General features: G+C 39.3%; 1 protein-coding gene across 11 annotated transcripts in view; it reads left to right on the forward strand.

The window, feature by feature from the left end:
• Nucleotides 1–20,686, forward strand: part of ERC1 (ELKS/RAB6-interacting/CAST family member 1) — a 519,222-nt gene that overhangs the window by 470,539 nt on the left and 27,997 nt on the right. For 10 of the 11 annotated variants that reach the window (XM_046661687.1, XM_046661678.1, XM_046661716.1 and 7 more), the window contains one exon: nt 4,484–4,672. In XM_046661687.1, coding sequence (XP_046517643.1) covers nt 4,484–4,672 — 189 coding nt within the window. Of the gene's footprint in view, nt 1–4,483; nt 4,673–20,686 lie in introns of those variants that run through there. The other variant, XM_046661747.1, reaches the window with a different exon arrangement.

Genomic DNA, 20,686 nt, shown 5'->3' on the forward strand with positions numbered 1-20,686 from the left:
CTTCTTTTCCTCAGTAACTAAGTTTTGAGGGTAGATTGATGAATTTTATTCCCTTGCCTCTTTTTTTTTACTTTTCAGAGTTTATCTCTCTGCTGGGGCCTCTGCACAGGAAGCTATTAAGGGAATAATGTCTCCAGGAAGTTAATATGTTAGTTGTTCTGGGACTTTCTTGATGTACCTAAGTTGGGGACAGCAGTGTAATGGTAGCCCAATGAGGAATCAAAACTACCACCAGCATTTATGCAGTTAATACATGGGCAGTTGAACCTGCCTTTGAAGACTTCAGCAGGTGGAAAGAAGAACAAAGATTTTGTAGCCAGTTAAGGACAGTGGGCTAGCCACAAAAGAATCATAGTAAATATTAAAATAATTTGCCAGGAACACGGTAAATGATCAATAAATGTTAGCTTAAAAAGAATGACATCTTCCTGGGGCCAGCCCCATGGCCGAGTGGTTAAGTTCGCACGCTCCGCTTCAGTGGCCCGGGGTTTTGCTGGTTCAGATCCTGGGCACCAACGTGGCACCGCTCGTCAGACCACGCTGAGGCGGCATCCCACATGCCACAACTAGAAGGACCCAGAACTAAAAATATACAACTAATGTACTGGGGGAACTTGGGGAGAAAAAGCAGGAAAAAAAAAATGGCATCTTCCAAACAACAAAACATTAGTATCCCAAGGGCAAATACCTTAAGTTCCAAATAATCTTCAGTACCTGTTCATCTAGTCTTTATGATGGGCATTCCTTCAAGATGTGTCTCTAGAATGTGTTCCACCCAACTATACTTAGTGTAAATGTCTGACCCAGAAACAGTAAATTGGGAAGAGAAAAGTAGCCATATAATTGACTGGTTAGGGGCCTTTTGCTCTGCACAGTCCATCCTGGTATTGAAAAGTCAAATGGTCTAAGAAAGTCTGTTCAAATCTCATAGATAAATGGGTTGCAGAAATGGAACACTGTAGAATTTTCAATTGCAATCTGTATCAAACAATATAGAAGCAACTCATCTGTCTTCCAAAAGAGCTTTAGCCATCTAACCTTACTTAAGTGGGAAGGAGGTTAAAATAAACACCTTCAGAAGATCACTGTCCTCTGTCACCATATGTCATCAAATGCTGACCTCCAAAGCCAATTTGAGGATCTTACACGTAAGCAAATAAATCCTTGCAAGAAGAAACAAAGGTCTCAGTACATCAACCAAAAATCTCTCACCCCTTTTTAAAACTTAAACGCTTCTTTAACAGCTTGGTAAATGTAGGACTGGGGGAATATTGCTGTTGGGGCATTACATTTGGTAGAAGCAGAGGTTATCTTGACAAGTTAATTTTTTAACTTCTTTTTGCCAAAAAAGATATAGTTCTGCATAGCTGTAGAACTAATGTGGCCTGACCACATTTCTGACGGTTTTTGGTAGGACTCCTTGCCAAAGTACAGAGGTTGTATTTGGACAAAAGACATAACTTATGGATCCTGTAAGGCATCCTCTTTCTACTTGGCAAGTGTCCCTCTTCCCTCCTGAGATTAGGCAGTGGCAGTTCTGCCTTGTGGGAAACGCAGTTTCTTTTCTAAGTGGCCTACCCAAGTTAGATAGGGGAGAAAAGGAAAAGATAAGGGCATTTCCCACATGATTGACATGGTTAAATGTGCCCCAGAGAGGCCGAAGTGATTTTTTTATGCATAGATTTGGGACCTATGCTAGTTGGGCAGTTGCATGGACTTTCACATACTAAGCTGTATTGTTTGTTGGGTTTTTTTAAGCAGTTCTCTTTGGCTGGGAAAAAAGGACCGACATCTTGGCCATTGCATGGAATGAATTTTTATCCTGGAAAAAAATTTCAAATTCCATCATTTTTTAAGTTTTCAATTGGACTTTGAAAAATTACATATTGCAAAACTATCATTTTTAAATCAATTCACGCTTAAGCATGAAATTCATTTAAATCAGTTTGAAATTCATCTTTCATCAAGAACAGAGATCTAAAGTCAATTTTTTCATTCCCAGTCATACTGTAGTGAGCTAGTCTCCTTCTAAATTTTATTTTACTATAAGAAATTTGGTCTTTCCATTACTACCATTTATCACATTGTCCCATTCCTCAGTGGTCATACTCTTTTATGCCAGCTTTCCAATCCAAACAGTAATTAATATCAGCTCTTTCAGCCTTGCAACCCAGATGCGATGGCAACTATACACAGACACACACACACACAGAATGGTTATTAAATTGCACAAACCCAATGGAACTCCCCAAAGTGACTTTTTATCAATGTGTCTGTAAAAGAAGATAGAGAAGGCCAAGCTTTAAAAAAAAAAGGAAAAGGAAATAGGGCTGCATTGTGTGGAGGCATGAGGGATGTGGTAATAGAACCGTGACTAGACAGTTCAGTTATTGAACTGCAAAACATACTGGCATTTAAGGAAATAATTGCCTTTAAATTTCCTTTAAAGATTGCGCTTTGAAATTCTTTCTAAATTTTCTACAGTGAGTATGCATTTATGATCAGAAATAAAATAAGTTCTTTTTGAGAGATTGGTGTTGTTTGTGAAAAACTATCCAACTTCCACACTCTCCAAATCCTCTGCTTTCTTGAAATAATCTGTTCCTTCTGTGATTGGCAGTGTTGATATGCCTATCAGACGTAGGAAATGCCAGCACAGAACTGGCACCATGAGCCTGCTGACTAGGAGTCTCTTATAGAGCCCGAGAGCTTTCCACACCAGCACCCAAGAGTTTAACCTTTATCCTTATAGAATTCTGTGTGATGGGCATGTTTAAAAAGTAAAAATAATGCTAAATTGATTCACTTTCTCTGATCTATCTAGCAGGCTCCAACTTCTGTGTTATATTATACTATATAGCCCTAAACTCTGAACTCTGATCTATTTAGTAATCTAAAGGTTCTTTTAGCTGCTAAACCCTGGCTCTTCCCTCTCAGTTATTTCATGGAAATAGTATTGGAAACAAAGGAAATGTGGTATATTTATAAAGCAACTGTTAAAAACCATATTTTCCAGGAATATGTGATGTTGTGAATAGTGCTCACAATATAACATTAAATGGGTAAACAGTGTATCAAGCAAAACGTGAAGTATGATACCATGAAAAGTTGATTTATATAAGTTTATAAAAAGACTTGGAAGAAAATCGCAAAAATGTTGTAAATGGACTTACAGGCTTTTTTATTTCTTTTGTACCTCTTTTCCCATATATTCCAGAGTAAAATGTGTATTGATTTCGTAATAAAAAACATAAAACTTTACTCACTTTTTAAAAAACTCTTAAAAAGAAATAAAGGAAAGCCACAGGAACAGTCCTGTGAGGAGGCCAGGGAGGAATCAGTGTCGTGTTGAAAGTAATACCAAGCCTTGTTGCTGTTGACTTGAAGATTACTGAGCTCCTTATTTGTGAGGTAGGTCATAGGTGTGCTATTGATGAAAAATGCCAGACTAGTGACATGCGACAGGTGCAAACCTCTGCCTTGTAAGCCCTGGGAACATTTGAGAATCGCCAGCATCTTGGCAGGGTTTTGCGGCTCTCACAGCTGCTGTGTGTCAAGCAGATGCTGCTCTTAACATTTCAGTGTTCTAAGATGTGAGAGCTGGCCCAGCTCTTCCTAAACACCCCCAACTTTGACCAAATACTGAGTACCTGGCCAGAGTATTGTCATGAGAGCTGTCTAACAAAATTCTGGGGCAGAAGTCATCTGTCATTTAATGTGCTTCCAAATGGAGTCAAAAGGATAGTTAGTCATCCAGGGTAAAGGGGATAAAAAAAAATACAGGACAGGACTGTTATTCAAGAAAAATATAGAACCAATGTAACAACTGAGAGAATTTCAGAGAGTCCCTTGCTGTGGGTCAGGTGTTTGGTGTTATAGAAGGGTTTATCAATCACTGTTTAAAAAGAATATCGGATAGCTTCTGTGAAATGAAGGAGGGGAGCTTAAGCCAGGATTAGGCAGACTCAGTAATGAGTTCACTCATCACATCTCTTGGCCAAGAAAAACATGCACCTTCTCCAGAGACAGAATTCTTCTTCCATTCCAGGAGGTAGAGGAACACATGAAGTGTGTGTTGTCCAGGCTTTCAGGTGAGCACATTTCACTAGCAATTTTCTGTAACCTACTCATAAATAAATGGAATGGGAAACTGTGAGGTAACTTGGAGTCTCTCTGTATCGGGAATGTCATTGCTATCAATACAAGTTAGTCCTGTCCTTAATCCCCTGCCTAAATACGGAAGTCTCAGTCTAGGTTGATATATGGAGCCAACACTCGCTACCCATCTCCCAGAATGGTGGGTGGATGTGACAGTGTAAATGTGCAAGTGTGTGGAACTGTTTCTTTTTATAATCCTGAAGATTTCAATAGTGATTAGCAGAGCTTTAGTCTTTAGTCAGTTTTCTTTAACTTGGGAGGCATAAAGATATTTGAACTTCTCATTTCAGATTGACCTTTACTTTCCTCATTTTTCTCACCTCAGATCATCCAGTCCCTCTTAGAACTTGACCAAAATAGAAGCAAATTAAAGTTGTATATTGGACACCTGACAGCCCTCTGCCATGACCGAGACCCCCTGATCCTTCGTGGACTCACTCCACCAGCTTCCTACAACTTGGACGATGACCAGGCAGCTTGGGAGAATGAGCTGCAGAAGATGACCCAGGAACAGGTAAGTCTCTCACTTGAACTTCGACAAAATCTTACTAAAATGCATCTACTTTCAGGCTGATGCAATAGGAACTACCTTGGGGAAGTCAGCGTTCAGATTCAAGAATCTCAGCACTGATTAGTTCTGCAACAGATGCTAGGAGTTACCATTTGAAGGAGGTCCCACTGTATTCTTCCCTAAGTGTAACTTGCTCAAGTATCAGAAAGGGCTGTTTTACAAGGGAGAGGGTTAAGGACAACCTGTTAACATGCCACACGTTATTTCATAGAAGTGATGGCTACTCATAATTATGGCCACTGAAGGAAAATCTGAGTTAAGGATATTTGGATGAGGGATTCTTGACAAGTCGGTAGCATATATCTTCAGTTTTCTCTGGGAAACTGTGGGTTACAACATACTAAATTTTTAAGTAAAAGAACCACTAGATGAGTTAATTTAGGTCCCTCCCCCCAACATGCTACATTTTCTGTTTACCGTTGCCTGTGAAAATCCAATGATTTTTTTTTTCATGTTGTGACTTTTTCTATTTCAATAAAGAAATGAGAAGGCTGGTCCAGAGACAAAAACCATGAATAAAGGAAACAAAGAAAGAACGGGATGAGGTTAGGAATAGAGAGGAGACATGGAAAGTGAAGGAAAGAAAAATTGAATAAACACTGAGAAATAGAAATAGATAAAGAAAAGTAAAGCAGTTTTAAAACAATAATTGTAAGCTCCTTTTGTTCCTAGCATACAGATAAGGGTTGATGATGTCTTTAGCCCCTTACAGACTGTGATGTAAGCCAAGCGAAAGAGTTAAAGCACAGGTGGTGTACATTTACTCAAAGTCTTCATCAGAATTGTTAATACACTGCTTTCCAGCTAAGTACTTCCTCTTTGATAAACATGATTTGTTTATTCATAAGGTGTGAAGGAAAATTGTGTTAAATACAAAACTTCCCATGGTGTGATATTAGAGATGGTGATAACAATCCACAGGTCAAGAAATGTGAACTGGAATCTTAGAGCTGCACTTACTCCCCCATGATTAGATATTGCCTGGTAATAGGTGCTTAACAGCCTAATTAGTTACCCACCTTATTTATTTGAAGCAAAAAGGTAGGGCCTACTTCTCAAATTTAGCATGTTGCCATAGAAATTTTAATTTCTTTCTTCTTGAAAGAAGAAAAAATTTAAAGGACAGAATTAAGTTGAATTCCTAATAGCTCCTTTTGATATTAATGACCGTGTAGTAGAATGCAACTGAAAGCCCTTTGGAAACAGAGCACATGGCTAGTTAATCTTGGAAGCTTTTACTTCAAAATTTTGCGTAAAAACATTGCTTCTTAAAGCAGTAACATGGCAATGTATCACAGCTTAATGGCATTCAGTTATTTCTTTGTAAAACAGCTTGTCTTTGAAATGGAAAATAGTATTTTTGCTTAGTCTAGTTTTTCAAATATGCCTGAGTGGACTTACCTCAGTCTTTCCAAGGGAAAAAAATTACCTGCAGGGTGAGACCAAGAAAGAAAATTTCAAACTATGAATTTTTTTGGAAGGTTTTGAGTGAATGAAAGTAGGAATTCGTTATTAGACTTGCCATTGCACATTATATTACAATCAAGCTACTGTAATCATCAAAATAATTTTGCTCACATACATGAATTCTGTTAATATTGTCACATTTCCCCTTGATTGAGAATGTGCTTCAGTTACTGAAGTTACTGCTTAAGGTGTGTGAAATTGTATCTTCAGCAGTATTTCTTGGGAAGCAGTTGACTTAGATCATCTATCGAGGAATATAGAAACTAACACCACCTTCTGTAAGCTTCTCCATAAATGCTAAAGATTTGTTGAGAAACCAACCGATTTTCTGCCACCTCACCCCAAGTAAGAATTTAAGGGAATAATGCTGGCTATTGAAAAAGATGACCTCTAATAACAAAATGATTTGTTTATGAAAGTATTGTCATCAAAGTTTAACTTTAGTTTCTGAAACCCAAGAAACATAAGATATTAATCACTTCCAGATATGCATACTGGTTTATTTTGTGTGTGTGTGTTGTTATGTTTTTGTTTGGGGGATGTAGAGCCTTCTGCAACTGACATTTGCGTTATTCACCTCTGTACGTCCAGTGCATTTCACTGCCACCATGCTCCCCACAATAGCACCCCCATGAGGACAGGACAGGAGCCTTATCTATCTTTTTCAATGCTGTATCCTCTGTACTAAGAACAATGCTTAGCATATAGTATCCACTCAATAAATATTTGTTGAATGAATAAGAGGAGAGAGGAAAACAAGAGAAGGCAGACAGGATAAAGTCCTTATTCCTTATCATGTCACACAAGGCCTTTTTTCATTTGGCCTAATTATTAAATGCATGTCTCTTCTTACCCTATCCTTGAAGCATATCCAACCACTTACATTTTTTTAAACTGTTAAACTACTTACAGTTTTCATACTTCTGTCTTTTTGCTCATACTGATCCTTCTGCCTGATATGCCCTTCCCTACCTTGTCTCCCCAAGGAGTACCTAAATAGGAATCTGAGTTTTAAAACTCAGCTCAGACATCATTTCTTCTATGCATTCTTTCCTGAAACTCCAGGCGGAATGTGCCACTCCCTCTTGAGGGCTTCTGTCGTACCTGTAAACACTTACACTTCCTTGTTTTCATATCTGTCTTCCCATTCTAGGCTTTCTGTCTGTTGAGGACATGAACCATATTATTTCCATCTTAAAATTAGCACCACATGATGTGCATGGTACTTGCTCAGTAACTTAAATGAGCACGTGAATTCTAGTGAGTTCTGCATAGTTTATTATATTGTATTTCATATTTGTGATCCTTATTTCTCCAACTAGATTGTAAGTTTCTTCACTGCCAGAACCATGTCTTTTATTTCTAGCATAGTACTATACATATAGAGAATGCTTAGTATATACTTAGCCGATTAGTTATTTGGTGACCTGAGGCAGTTTCCTCAGTGCCATTTAGTAGCTTTGGATAATCTGATTATTGATGTCATGGCCCTATAATCTGCAGCTGCCTGGCCTATGGAAATATAACCTTATATCTGAAGGTTTTCCAGAATTGTTCTGTTTCCTTTGTCCTCTTAGAGGTTGGCTACCATACCAACTAAATTTATGGATTTGTTTATTTTTCTTACCTTATTAGTTTCTCCTTTATGTATCTTGAAGCTCTATTATTGAGTGCATACACATTAAGGATTGTTATGTCTTCTTGATGAATTGGCTCTTTTATCATTATGTAATGTCTCTCTTCATAGCTGGTAATATTCCATGCTCTGAAGTCTGCTTTGTCTGATACTAACATAAGCACTCCAGCTTTCTTTAGGTTAGTGAGTTCATGATAAATCTTTTTCCATATGTTTATATTTAAAGTGAGTTTCTTATAGACAGCATATATCCACCAGCCCAGAGAGCACAGGTCTAGGGGACAAGGCTGTCTCTTCTTTCTTGGTTCCAGAGGGCAGGGCTACCTCCTCAGTTTCAAGGGCCAGGCTGCCACCCCAGACCAGAGAGATGGAGCTGCCACCCCAGTGGGCATGGAGGACAGAGCATCCAGCCAAAGAGGGTTATTCTCAAGCTGTAAAATCTAATGTAACTTGCCCTGCTAGACGTTGGACTTGCTTGGGACCCATGATCTCTTTCTCTTCTTTCCAATTTCTCCCTTTTGGAATGGAAATGTCTTGCCTATGCCTCTCCCACCATTGTATTTTGGAAGTAGACAACTTGTCTAGTTTCAACAAGTTCACATCTAGAGAGGAATTTTGCCTCATGATGAATCATACCTTGAGTCTCACCCACACTTGAGTTAGATGATATTTAGATGAGATTTGAGATTTAGAGTTGATGCTGAAATGAGTTAAGACTTTTGAGTTGTTGGGATGGGGGTGAATATGTTTTGCATGTAAGATGGATGTGAATTTTGGGGGTACAGAGGATGGATTGTTATGGGCTAAATTGTGCCCCCTGCCCTAAAATTCATATTTTGAAGTCCAAACTCCAAGAGTATGACTATATTTGAGTGTAGGGCCTTTAAAGAGGTAATTAAGATAAAATGAGGCTGATAGGGTGAGCCCTAATCCATTCTGACTGGTGTCCCTATAAGAAGAGGAGATTTGGACATGCAGAGACCCAGCATGGATAGTGTGCTCACAGAGAAAAACCATGTGAGGACATAGCAAGAAGTGACCATCTCTAAGCCAAGGAGAGAGGCCTCAGAAGAAACAAACCCTGCCGACACCTTGATCTTGGACTTCTAACTTCCAGAACGATAAGAAAATAAATTTGTATTGTTAAGCCAACCCAGTCTGTGGTATTTTGTATGATAGCCCAGCAAACTAATACACCCTCTTTTTGAAAGATATTCTTCTATAGAATTCTAGGTTGGCAGTTTATTTTGGTTTTGTTTTTTAATACTTTAGAGATACTGTTCCATTTTCTTCTGGCTTCCATAGTTTCTGTTCAAGAGTCTGCTATAGTCGCTTTTTGTTCCTCTGTCATATTTCTTTTTCACTGCTTTCAAGATTTTCTTCTTCTGTTTTCAGCTATTTGAAACTAATGTGCCTACTTGTGTTTTTCTGTATATTTCCTGTTTGGGCTAAAATCCTGTTTGGGATCTCTGAGTCTCTCAGATCTGTTTTGTTGACTTTCATTAATTCTGGAAAACTCTTGGCCATTATCTCTTCAAATAGCTCTTTTGCCCCTTTCTCTCTCCTCCTTCAATAACTACAATTACGTATTTGTTAGATCATTTAATTTTGTCCCAACATCTCTTGGATGTCTGTTTTGTTTTGTTTTTTGGTTTTTTCACGTTATGTTTGGAGATTCCTACTATCAGTTTAGATAGTTTCTATTGATCTGTCTTCAAATTCACTTGCTTTTTTTGTCTGTCTCATAATTTTTTATTAAACAGCAAATATTATATATGAAAGAACGGTAGAAACTGAAGTAAATAATATTTGTGTCTGGAAATAGGCATTCCTCTTCTTCTGTCAGGCCATTAGCATTGGGAGCTGAGTCAAATAAGTCAATGGCTGAGCTAGATTTGAGTTTATTTTTGCTCTAGTTATCTTCATTGTAACACAGGCTTTAAATTTTCCATTGGTACATTGCCACTGTCCTACATTTAATGTAAGTTCTAGAGTGCCGATTTTTCTCAGTTTTCCTACTTTGCTCTCAGCTTTCAGTATGTCCTTTGTGCCTGCACCACAGAGGGCTCTGTCTTCGTGCTCTAGCCCTTCTCCAAGTGTCAGGCTGCTCTTTCTTGTTACTCACTGCTCTTGGTTGGAGCAGGGCAGGTTTCTTCATTCTCCTGCTCCAGCTTCAGTCTTAGGCAACCTCGGTCTCAGTCTTCCTGCCCCACCCCTAGTAACAGACAACTTTCCCTACTCTTCAGTACAGGGTCTAGACTGCAGGTAGATTTCCTGCCCTTTCCCCAGTAGCAGCAGGCTTCTGCGTTGAATCAGTTTAGAATTTGGGGGCCTAGTGAACTTCCTGTCTCTTCTCTAGTGACAGCTTACCTTGTCAATGCAAGAGATAGGCATTTCTTGTCAAGGCAGGGTCAGGCTCTAGGCACTGAAGGGTTCTTGCCTCTTCCTGGCACATAGTTTTTGCAGGTGGGTTTTGTCTGACCTTCCTCACATGGCAGCCATTACCACGTGTGCTCAAACAGGGCCTAGAGCGTGGATATCTTTCTCCTATGGTAGTACCCCTGCTCTACCCTCAAACCCTGCCAGGCCCCGCACACCTGCACCATAGAGGGAGGGCCCCCTCAGGCTTCCTGCTGAGCTCCTGATCTTTCTAACATACAGTGAAGGCCAATAGAATAAGAAGTAAAGTCTTATCATTGTATCAGAATTCCATAATGGTCCCTTTAGAAAATACGATGATCAATGTCATTTTATTCCTGGTGCTATAAAATTGACCAAACTGAGATTGACTTACTGCAATGAAATATTCCATTTTTGAAAGTTAAAAGATTACTTAGACCCATAGAACTATTAAGATTTTTTTTTCAACCTATCAAACTTCCTGTGGTAGCTTGATGATCATTATAGAATAGCTAGATGGCAGAATGTGATGAATTCCTTTCTAGGCTCTGCCTTGAATCTGTTCATAGCAATGACTTTTAATTTTTTTTTTTTTTTTTAAAGATTGGCACCTGAGCTAACAACTGTTGCCAATCTTTTTTTTTTTTTTTTATGTTTTTTTCTGCCTTATCTACCCAAATCCACCCGGTACATAGTTGTATATCTTAGTTGCATGTCCTTCTAGTTGTGTCACGTGAGATGCTGCCTCACCGTGGCCTGATGAACAGTGCCATGTCTGTGCCCAGGATTTGAACCAACGAAACACTGGGCCGCCTGCAGCAGAGCATGCGAACTTAACCACTCGGCCACGGGGCCAGCCCCAGTGACTTTTAATTTTTGAGTTTTCTAAGTCTGTCCCCAAATTTTATACTCTTTGGAGTTTTCTTTGGGTGCAGTGTATTAGTTTTTATTGGATTGAATTAGGTAGATTGGTGCATGGATGACAGGCATGCATATGTACAGTAGTGTCATGTGCTGCTGCTGTCGGCTTCAGTGTAGTGTGGGAATTAAGGGCACATGTTTTAGAGTCAGATGGACTTAGATTTGCATTGTTTTACCTTCACTGCCTATCTATCTGAGTTTAGTTTTCTTAACATCTCTACCTATTCCTTTGTCGTTCAATGTACGTAATGTTGTTATGAGAACTATAATGCATGATAGTTGTTATTGTTATTACCATCATCATTATTGTAAGTTAATGTTTTACTAAGAATCAGCCTGATGACCCCCCATATCAACTTTGGAATTTTCTCTTTTTCTGGAATCTTGAGCATAAAAAATTCTGACCCTACATCTCTAGTCATATATAGGCTTTCTTAATCTCAAGCTTCCTGTTATTCTATATCCATGTTATGATCCAAGAGAAAAGTCTTAAATATATATATTTTAGGAGTCACAAAAATTTTTTGTAGAGGTTTCCATAAGAAGGTTTCCTCTGTGAAAACATACAGTTGCCATTTTTTTGTATGTATGGGTGGGTTTTTGGGGGGGGGGGTTGTTTTTTGTGTTGGTTTGAGGAAGATTAGCCCTGAGCTAACATCTCCTGCCAGTCCTTCTCTTTTTGCTGAAGAAGACTGGCCCTGAGCTAACGTCCGTGCCCATCTTTACATGTGGGATGCCTGCCACAGCATGGCTTGCCAAGGGGTGCCATGTCCTCACCCAGGATCCGAACCGGCGAACCCCAGGCCGCCAAAACGGAACATGCGCACTTAACTGCTGTGCCACCAGGCTGGCCCTAGTTTTTTTTTTTAATTGGTAACATTGGTTTATAAACAGTTGCCATTTTTTACATAATATATATTTAGTTCCAATTTTGGTCCCTAGGTTCTTTTCTTTTTGGTATGTGGTTGTGCCAAATTATTTTTAATGAAAATTTCAAGCATTCAGAGAAAGTATAGAGATTAATATGACATCGCCTTTGTACTCAGAATTAACAAACATTACTTTGTTATAGCTACTTTAGATTTTTTTTTTTTTTTTTTTTTTGAGCAAGATTAGCCATCCACCGCCAATCCTCCTCTTTTTGCTGAGGAAGACTGGCCCTGAGCTAACATCCATGCCCATCTTCCTCTACTTTATATGTGGGACACCAGCCACAGCATGGCTTGATAAGCTGTGTGTAGGTCCACACCTGGGATCCGAAACAGTGAACTGCAGGCCACTGAAGCAGGGTGCACGAACTTAACCACTATGACACCGGGCTGGCCCCTCAGATTTTTTCTTAACACTAAATATAGTTCAAGTCTTCTTCATACCTCTTCTCAGTTGCATTTTTCTCTTTCTGTCTGCAGTGGCAACCACTGTCCTAAATTGGTGTGCATTTTCACAGTCCATATTTTTACCCTTTTAATACACTTACTTGTTTCTATAAACAATATGCAATGTTGTTTAGTGTGATATAAATTTGAAATAAATGCTACCATACTACTCTGGCTATCTTTCTGTTCATTGTTGTTTACTGAACCCAGGCCCTCTGGTCAGTTGGTATTGGAAGAAGAGACGTTGAAATTTTTCAGATAAGTGTAAATCTTATACCATTGTATGTATGATTCTGGGGCACTAAAAACACTTTCTTTGAAAAAATAGATTGAGGTAGTGTCAAAGTAGAATGCTCTTATGGTAAAAAGTGGGTAGCACTAAGAAAAAATGTTTACTAAGTTCAGTTTCAGATTTAAACGCCTTCTCTGTTTATTTTAGGACAGTTCCATATTTGAACATTATTTGTTATCTTCCAGAGTCACAGCTCATAGCCGAAATTCCAGGTCCACATTTCCTACACTACACTTTACCTTCTCCTTTCATAAGGTGTCTTCATTTCTTTGCCAAGCTACCTGGCCAACACTTACACAGGAAACCTTTTTACTGTCTCCTTGAATCTGGTGTTGACACTAGCTAACGTAGACCTAACATCTAGAAGGAGTTGAGTTATTGGTTCTTAGGGCGAGTATTATAGAACCACATGAAAATTGGGGGCATTTTTCAACTAAAACTTTTCAGACAAAAGGCTTTTCCCTTCACTATAAATGTAGACAGTTATTTTCGTAGAGCTCAAGGATTTGGGTCCTGGTGTATTTTGGAGGGATAACAATAGATTTAACGTAAATGTTGTGTCTGGTTTTTAAAAGGTTATACTGAACATATGCTACATGTCAATTCCTTAGTTTCAGAAAGATGCAACAAGGTGGGCCACCATTTTTTGGAAGTGCCAGAGCTGAGGGTTCATCTGTCATGGTGGAACTAGTAGTCCAGGACCAAGATGATGGTGCACATGGTTGGGAGATTGGTTGCCTACAAGGAGATTGAGCAATTGAGTAAATATATTGAGGTTAGTGTGAGACAGGTTTGTCACCATCCAAAGTAACAAATATAGAAAGGGTAAAGGCAAATCCTGTGGTGTTAGATTGTTGTTGGAGATATTGATATGGACCCATGGTTTTTAACAGATAGATAGATTAATATATTTAGATATCTATGTGTGGAGGACAGCCCCGTGGTGCAGCAGTTAAGTTCGTACGTTCCACTTCGGCGGCCTGGGGTTCGCCGGTTCAGATCCCGGGTGCGGACATGGCACCACTTGGCACGCCATGCTGTGGCAGGCGTCCCACATAGAAAGTAGAGGAAGATGGGCACAGATGTTAGCTCAGGGCCAGTCTTCCTCAGCAAAAGAAGGAGGATTGGCAGCAGTTAGCTCAGGGCTAATCTTCCTCAAAAAAAGATATCTATGTGGCTACATATATGTGTGTTCATCGACATGTATACGTATATGTATTTCTCAGCTTTATCTGCCAAGAGCACCTAGAAGCAGTGATATACTAGTAACAAGGAGCTCATCTAGCACCCAAATCTTGGTTTCTACATAGCTTTTTCCACCTGAAGGAACAAAGTCTCCTTGGACACATGGCTGAGTCTAGGGCTAGTATGTAGCAAAGTACAGCATAAATCCAGAACATCTTATTATACCAGAAAGTAAGGAGGTCTTCCAAGAGTGGTGGGGCTGTGTCAAAAGGATATGGAGGCTCCCAATAGCAAAATATTGAAGAATTCTAGCTGCAAAATAAATAATGATAGTAACAGATTATAACCCATTGAATAAAATAGAAGTCTATAAATCTATAGTGGTATAAAGAAATGAATAAACAAACAAACAAATTGTGTCCTATAGTAGAATGCCAGCAAATAAACATAGAAGGAATGATGGAATTAGAGAATCACTATTTGGCAACCATCACAGTGATAACTGATGTGGACCAGAATCATCAATGAATGTGAAAACCAGTAGCTAAAAGTTTATTGAGGGGGCTGGCCTGATGACATAGTGGTTAAGTTCACACACTCTGCTTCAGCAGCCTGGGGTTTGCCAGTTCACATCCTGGGCATGGACCTACACACTGCTCATCCAGCCATGCTGAGGCAGCGTCCCACATAGAAGAACTAAAAGGATGTACAACTAGGATATACAACAATGTACTGGGGCTTTGGGGAGAAAAGAAAAAGAGACAGATTGGCAACAGATGTTAGCTCAGGGCCAATCTTCCTCACCAAAAAGCATACCTTAAAAAAAAAAAAAGTTGAGGAATAGAATATTTGCATAGTCTGAAAGGATCTCTTCATAAGAAATTTATTTCAATTAATTAGCACAAAATTCTTTTGGTTAATTTACATTGGGAAAACCTGGCAGACACCATCCAAACCAAGGGACTAAAGTTAACACCACCAATAGTCAGCCAAATCGACATTATGAGCTTCTTGATAATACACACTGAGAAGAACACAAGAGGGTATTCCTGCTGAACAATGTGTGCCCTGAACTTAATGGTTAGGAAACGTGTCGAGTCATGGCTACATGGATGCAGATGCAGTTAGATGGGTGGATTTGTAACACACATACCTGTGTCTGTATCAAAATAGAGATGAATGAATGAATGGTAAGACAAAGGTAGTAAAATGTTAGCAATTAAGTAATCTGGGTGAAGGGAATGAGAGTTATTTGTATTATTCTTGAAACTTTTCTATAAGTTTGAGATAATTTCAAAATAACAAGTTTTTAAAAATTTAAGTCAGTAAATCTTGGGTTCCGATTTTCATCCTCCTGTGATAATGGAGATGCCTAATAGTATTGAGAATGCTAAGAAATATATCAGCCTAGACAACCCCAAGCGGCTACCCGTAGGCAGCAGCAAGATGTGCAGTCAGTTACAAGTGAAAAAATGAACTTTCTGTGTGTAGACTGATTCAGTGTTACCCTACGACCAGTGGACAGACATTATAAGAAGGCGGCCTTTTGTTTAATAGAAAGAAGAACTTCCTAGATCTGTCCACAAAAAGAGTGGACAGCCATATATGAGAGAAGTTCTTCTTCACTGGAGGAGAACCTGTTCAGCTGGGTTGTAGAAGGAATTCAGTGTTGGGAGGTGATTTGAGTCAGATTATTTCTAAGATTTTTTCAACCCTGATTGTCTATTACTAGTATAAAGGGAATGTAAAATAGCCCACAAAGTTTTAGAACTGTATTTGAATGTGACATCCTAGCTCAGACTCCACAAAAAAAAAAAGAAAAGAAAGGAAAAAATAGGTAAAAGACTTGAAAAGAGGAAGATAGAAGTATTAAAAAATAAACAATTGTTTAGAAAGGGCAGCTTCCATAGAGGTAAGAGATACCTCTTACAAGGGTATAGAACTCAGTCATCGGATGAAGGCTTTTGTCTAAATGGTGAGGAGGCTCATGTTTCTCCTTTTTTCTATTTCTACTGAGGACAGAATGAGAGAGTATATTAAAGTATAAAGAGAAATATTTCAGTTAACCATAGGGAAGAATCTGGCTATGGAATTGGGAACATGGAACAAATTTCAAAGGGATGTTTTAGAACTTCCTTGCAGAGAGATTTAAAAACTAAGATTGAGTCCCAAATACTTAGCGCCCCTTCCCCAACGCTGTCATACTTGTCAGTATTGTGCCCATTTAGTACAGAGCATCTCATCCTATCAGTAAACATGTATGACCTATATGTGGAATATTTTTGAAAGTGCAACTTTCATTTTTAAAACCTTAGTAGCCCTGGAATTTTAGGTAAAGCCAATGTTTTTGGCTCTGAAATTCAGCCTTTGTAACTAAAGATTAGCAATTGGTGGTTGTTTTAAAGCCTTAATAAAGAAATATGTTTTGATTCCAGATATTAGCCAAATGGCACATATATTGCTAAAACTACCTCCCAATTCAACAGGCATAGAGAAGTAAAACACTAAACATAAGAGGAAAAAATTAAAAATTAGACTTTATCAAAACTTTAAACAACTGTTCATCAAAAGGTTAGAAGAAAATATTCGCAATGTATATATTGAACAAAGGATTTGTATCCAGAAGATATTTTAAAAATTGATAATAAAAAGACAAAACAACATAATTTTAAAATGAGCAGAAGGCTTGAACAGATGCTTCTCAAAAGAAGAGACACAAAGTAAGCATGTGAAAAAATGCCCACGCAAATGAAAGACAATAAGATAGTACTATAATGCCACAAAAATGGCTAAAATTAACAAGACTGACAATACCAGATTGTGACGATATGGAGCAACTGGAACTCCGATGCATTGCTGGTGACAGTGATACAAGACTTTAGGAAACAGCTGAGCAGTTTCTTTTTAGATTAGGTGTATACCTATCCTGTAGCCCCACAATTCCATTCTTAATTATTTATTCACGAGAAATGAAAACACATGTCCCCAAAAAGATGTGTACAGGACTGTTCATAACAGCTCTATTTGTAAAAGCCCAGAACTGGAAACAGCCCACGTGTTCATTAACAGAATAGACTTTTTAAAATTATTATATACCATATAATGGAATGTTCAGCATTAAAAAAGAGTGAACTACTAGTACAAGCAACTTTATCAATGAATCTCAAAAACACTATATTAAGCAAAAGAAGCCAGATGCAAAAGAATATGTAATTAATGTATGATTCCATTTATATGACATCAAGATAAGGATAAACTAATCTATTCTATGGTGATAAAAATTAGAGGGGCCAGCCCCGTGGCCGAGTGGTTAAGTTCATGTGCTCCGCTTCAGTGGCCCAGGGTTTTGCTGGTTCAGATCCTGGGCACAGACATGGTACCACTCATCAGCCCAAGCTGAGGCAGCGTCCCACATGCCACAACTAGAAGGACCCACAACTACAATATACAACTACGTACCAGGGGGAGAGGGGGAGAAAAAGCAGAAAAAAAAATTAGAACACTAATTGCTTATAGGAATTGACTGAAAAGGGAGTACAAGGAACTTTCTGGGATGATAGAAATATTCTATATTGTAGTTGGGGAGATGGTCATGTGGGTGTATGTATTTATCAAAATTCATCAGATTGTACACTTAAATATCTGTGCATTTGGCTATATGTCAGTGATTTAGTTTAAAACAAAAACAGAAAAACCATGCCCACTACCAGTCTCCTTTTGAACTTTTGAAGCAGTTTGACTGATAGGCAGATTCTGCTAAAAAGCTAAAAATGGAATTTCTCCCTAGAGTACAAATTCTTTTTTTCCGCCAGGCATGCCAGCCTCCCATCAGGGGCCAACCACACTGGAATGAACTTGTATCAGCCAGCCCGCTCTGTGGGTCATGGGACTTTGGATTCTAGCTCCCATTGCCAGCACTCAGTCCCATTTTTAATTTTCAGGGAAGTATTGTTCCAAAACTTGGGTAAGACCTTGTCCTCTCCTTGGATTCCTTCGCCCATTTGTTATTTCGATTTTGATCAATCATTCTTTGGCTTGTACTCCTCTCTTTTCAAGGTGGTGAATCAGGGCCGTTAATGCTGGGGCAATATTGGACACAGACCCGGAAAGTCTTCTCCCTCACTCGGGGAATGCATCAGTCATCAGTCACCACATGACGTTGCATTCTTCTCTCTCAAATGCATTTGCACAGATTGCTGTACCGCACAAGTGAGCCAGATAGACACATGAACTGTTAGGGGCCAAGGGATAAGGGGCAGCAGGGAGAGAAAATACGAAAGAAAGGCAAAAGAAGAATGGTTCTTTGTGAGGCAGCAAACTTTGTTCTGGTTCCCAGCCTGAATGTTTCTGATCTGGTTTTCTTCTTTTTGTGATGTTTGAACTTGTTTGCTCAGTTCCAGTGTTGAACTGTTGTCCAAAAAACTTAGAGCAGCAGAGTGTGAGAGGCTGAGAGAGGCAAGACCAACAGTCCAGCAAAAAGGACTGCAGAAATGTGAAGACAAATATGTGTCTGTGTCAGGACTGGGCTTGAGAATGGGGTTGTGTGTGTACGTGTGTGTGTGTCTTTTAGAAGATTTATGAGAAAAACCCTGTGGAGTAGCCTCACTTTTTCTCTGTGGACACACAATCTGGCACTTTCTCCTTCCTCTGACAGCTGCCATTAACCTTTTTATGCAAAGAGCAGAGGATCTTGCCTGTTGGATGGCAAGATGTTGAAATGTTGAAAATCTGGCAACGAACAACCTGTTCAAAAAAAAAGGAAGATAGAGAAAAGATGGGCAGACACCCACCAGAGAGGACAGTGGCTGCCAGGGTGCTAAGTTGGGCCCTAGACACAAAACTGCTGCCTTCCTTCTGAGAAAATCCCCTGAAACTGAGTTAGGGAAGGGGAGAGGACATGAGGACTTGAATCTGCTCTATAGAGCAGATAAGGGACTCTTTTACATGGTTGAAATTACACAGATACTAAGCATTATTTTCTTACTTCCCTCCCAATGTGAGAGCAGCCTTATGGTGTACACCTGAAAGGAGGCACTTAAATAGGGGCAAACTATAGGCTTTGTGCCAAATGTAGAATAATCTTGTTTGCGGAGAGAGAGAAAGAATATTAAGAGACATAGCTAGACCAAAACTTTTCTGATACAAAAGATCCCTCCAACCGTTCCTTCCTTAACTTGTCTCAGAGAAGGGGATTCTGCTGTTTCTCTTTTGTCTGCAGGCCTTTGCCTCAGTTCTTGACTAGGGCGGCTCTTGACCCTTATTACTGGTGCCCACCCCCAACTTGCCAGGACTAAATAAAATTGAACATAAAACACCTACTCTGAATTCAGGTTTCATGTGCCCCTGGATTTGCAGCAAAGAATGCAAGAACCTCTTTTCACTCTACTTTTTATTGTCTTGGCCTTGCACTGGACTCTTTAGAATTCTAAAATATGAATATGGAATTTTTTTTAATTAAAAAGCTCTGTATTTATAGAGATCTTAATGTTTCCTAGCTACCCTAATTGCTTTTTTTCCTTTGTGTTAAAGTATTCCCGTGGGAGAAGAAGGCTTGCACTCCAGATTTTCTAGAATTCCTGCAGGAGCAATTATTTACCATCTTGGAATTTTAATGAGTCTTGACAATTACTACAATTCAGTACGTTAAATAGGAGTCTGTCGTCTCCTATGTCACCTTCCAGAGATAATGCTCCCCCAACAAAGCAAAGAAAATTAATCCTTGCGAATGCCCAAAAAAACGTGGCCAGTGTAGGCATTGCAATCTTAAAGCCAGTGGAACTTAGCAACTTCAGAAATGATAGTTTTCTGGTCCAGTCAGAGCATTTGCAATAAATTGTCCTTAATTTTTTTCCAAATTATTTAATTCTTTACAAAAGGTTTGGTGGTACCACTTTTATTGGGACAGTCTAGAAATAGAAGTAACTTAAATTTCTTATAGATATTATCTACTATGGTGTATGCCAGGAGCTCTCAACCATGTTTCTGCCCCAGCACACCTGAAGGATATGTGGACAGTAATTCTCTAAGGGAAACCTATGTGAACTTAAAGAAAAAGGTGTGGGACCACACCCATCTCCCAGTGGGGCGTGACTTCCCGGGTGTGAAATCAATGGGTCACCCTGAAATGTAGCAGTCTCCGGTTTACACACAGTCAGTGCTGCCGCTCCCCACTTGACTCTCCTGTGCCCCATAACTTGAAGCCCCGCTTCCCCAAAGAGATGCGGGAAATACTACCACAACTTCCCTTTCTATATTGTTCACTAGTCCAGAGTCCCTTCTACTTGAATGACCCAGGCCTCCACAACAGCCACTAGTGAGATGTTCTAGCTATTGTTGCTATTACTTCCTGAGCCTCTAAGAGAATCTCCTGCACCCCTTTTAAGAATGTCCAGCTGCTGGGGCCACTGTGATAGAAGCGAGGTTTTCTCCCTTATGCCTTTGCAGTACTAAGTAGAAAAGATGGGACCAGGCCACACTTCACTTGGCGCTAAGGCAAGTGAAGATGTATTTCTGATGTCTGGAGTTAGAACTCAGAAGGTATCTTCCAATATATGAAATGTTAGGAATGCTGGTGAGGTTCTGTGACACTGTACACCAACAATATTGTATTAGCTTGCTAGGGCTGCCATAATAAAATACCACAGACTGGAGGGCTTACCCAACAGAAATTTATTTTCTCA

The sequence above is a fragment of the Equus quagga genome, chromosome 1, assembly GCF_021613505.1.
Source record: "Equus quagga isolate Etosha38 chromosome 1, UCLA_HA_Equagga_1.0, whole genome shotgun sequence".
NCBI classification, from domain to species: domain Eukaryota; kingdom Metazoa; phylum Chordata; class Mammalia; order Perissodactyla; family Equidae; genus Equus; species Equus quagga.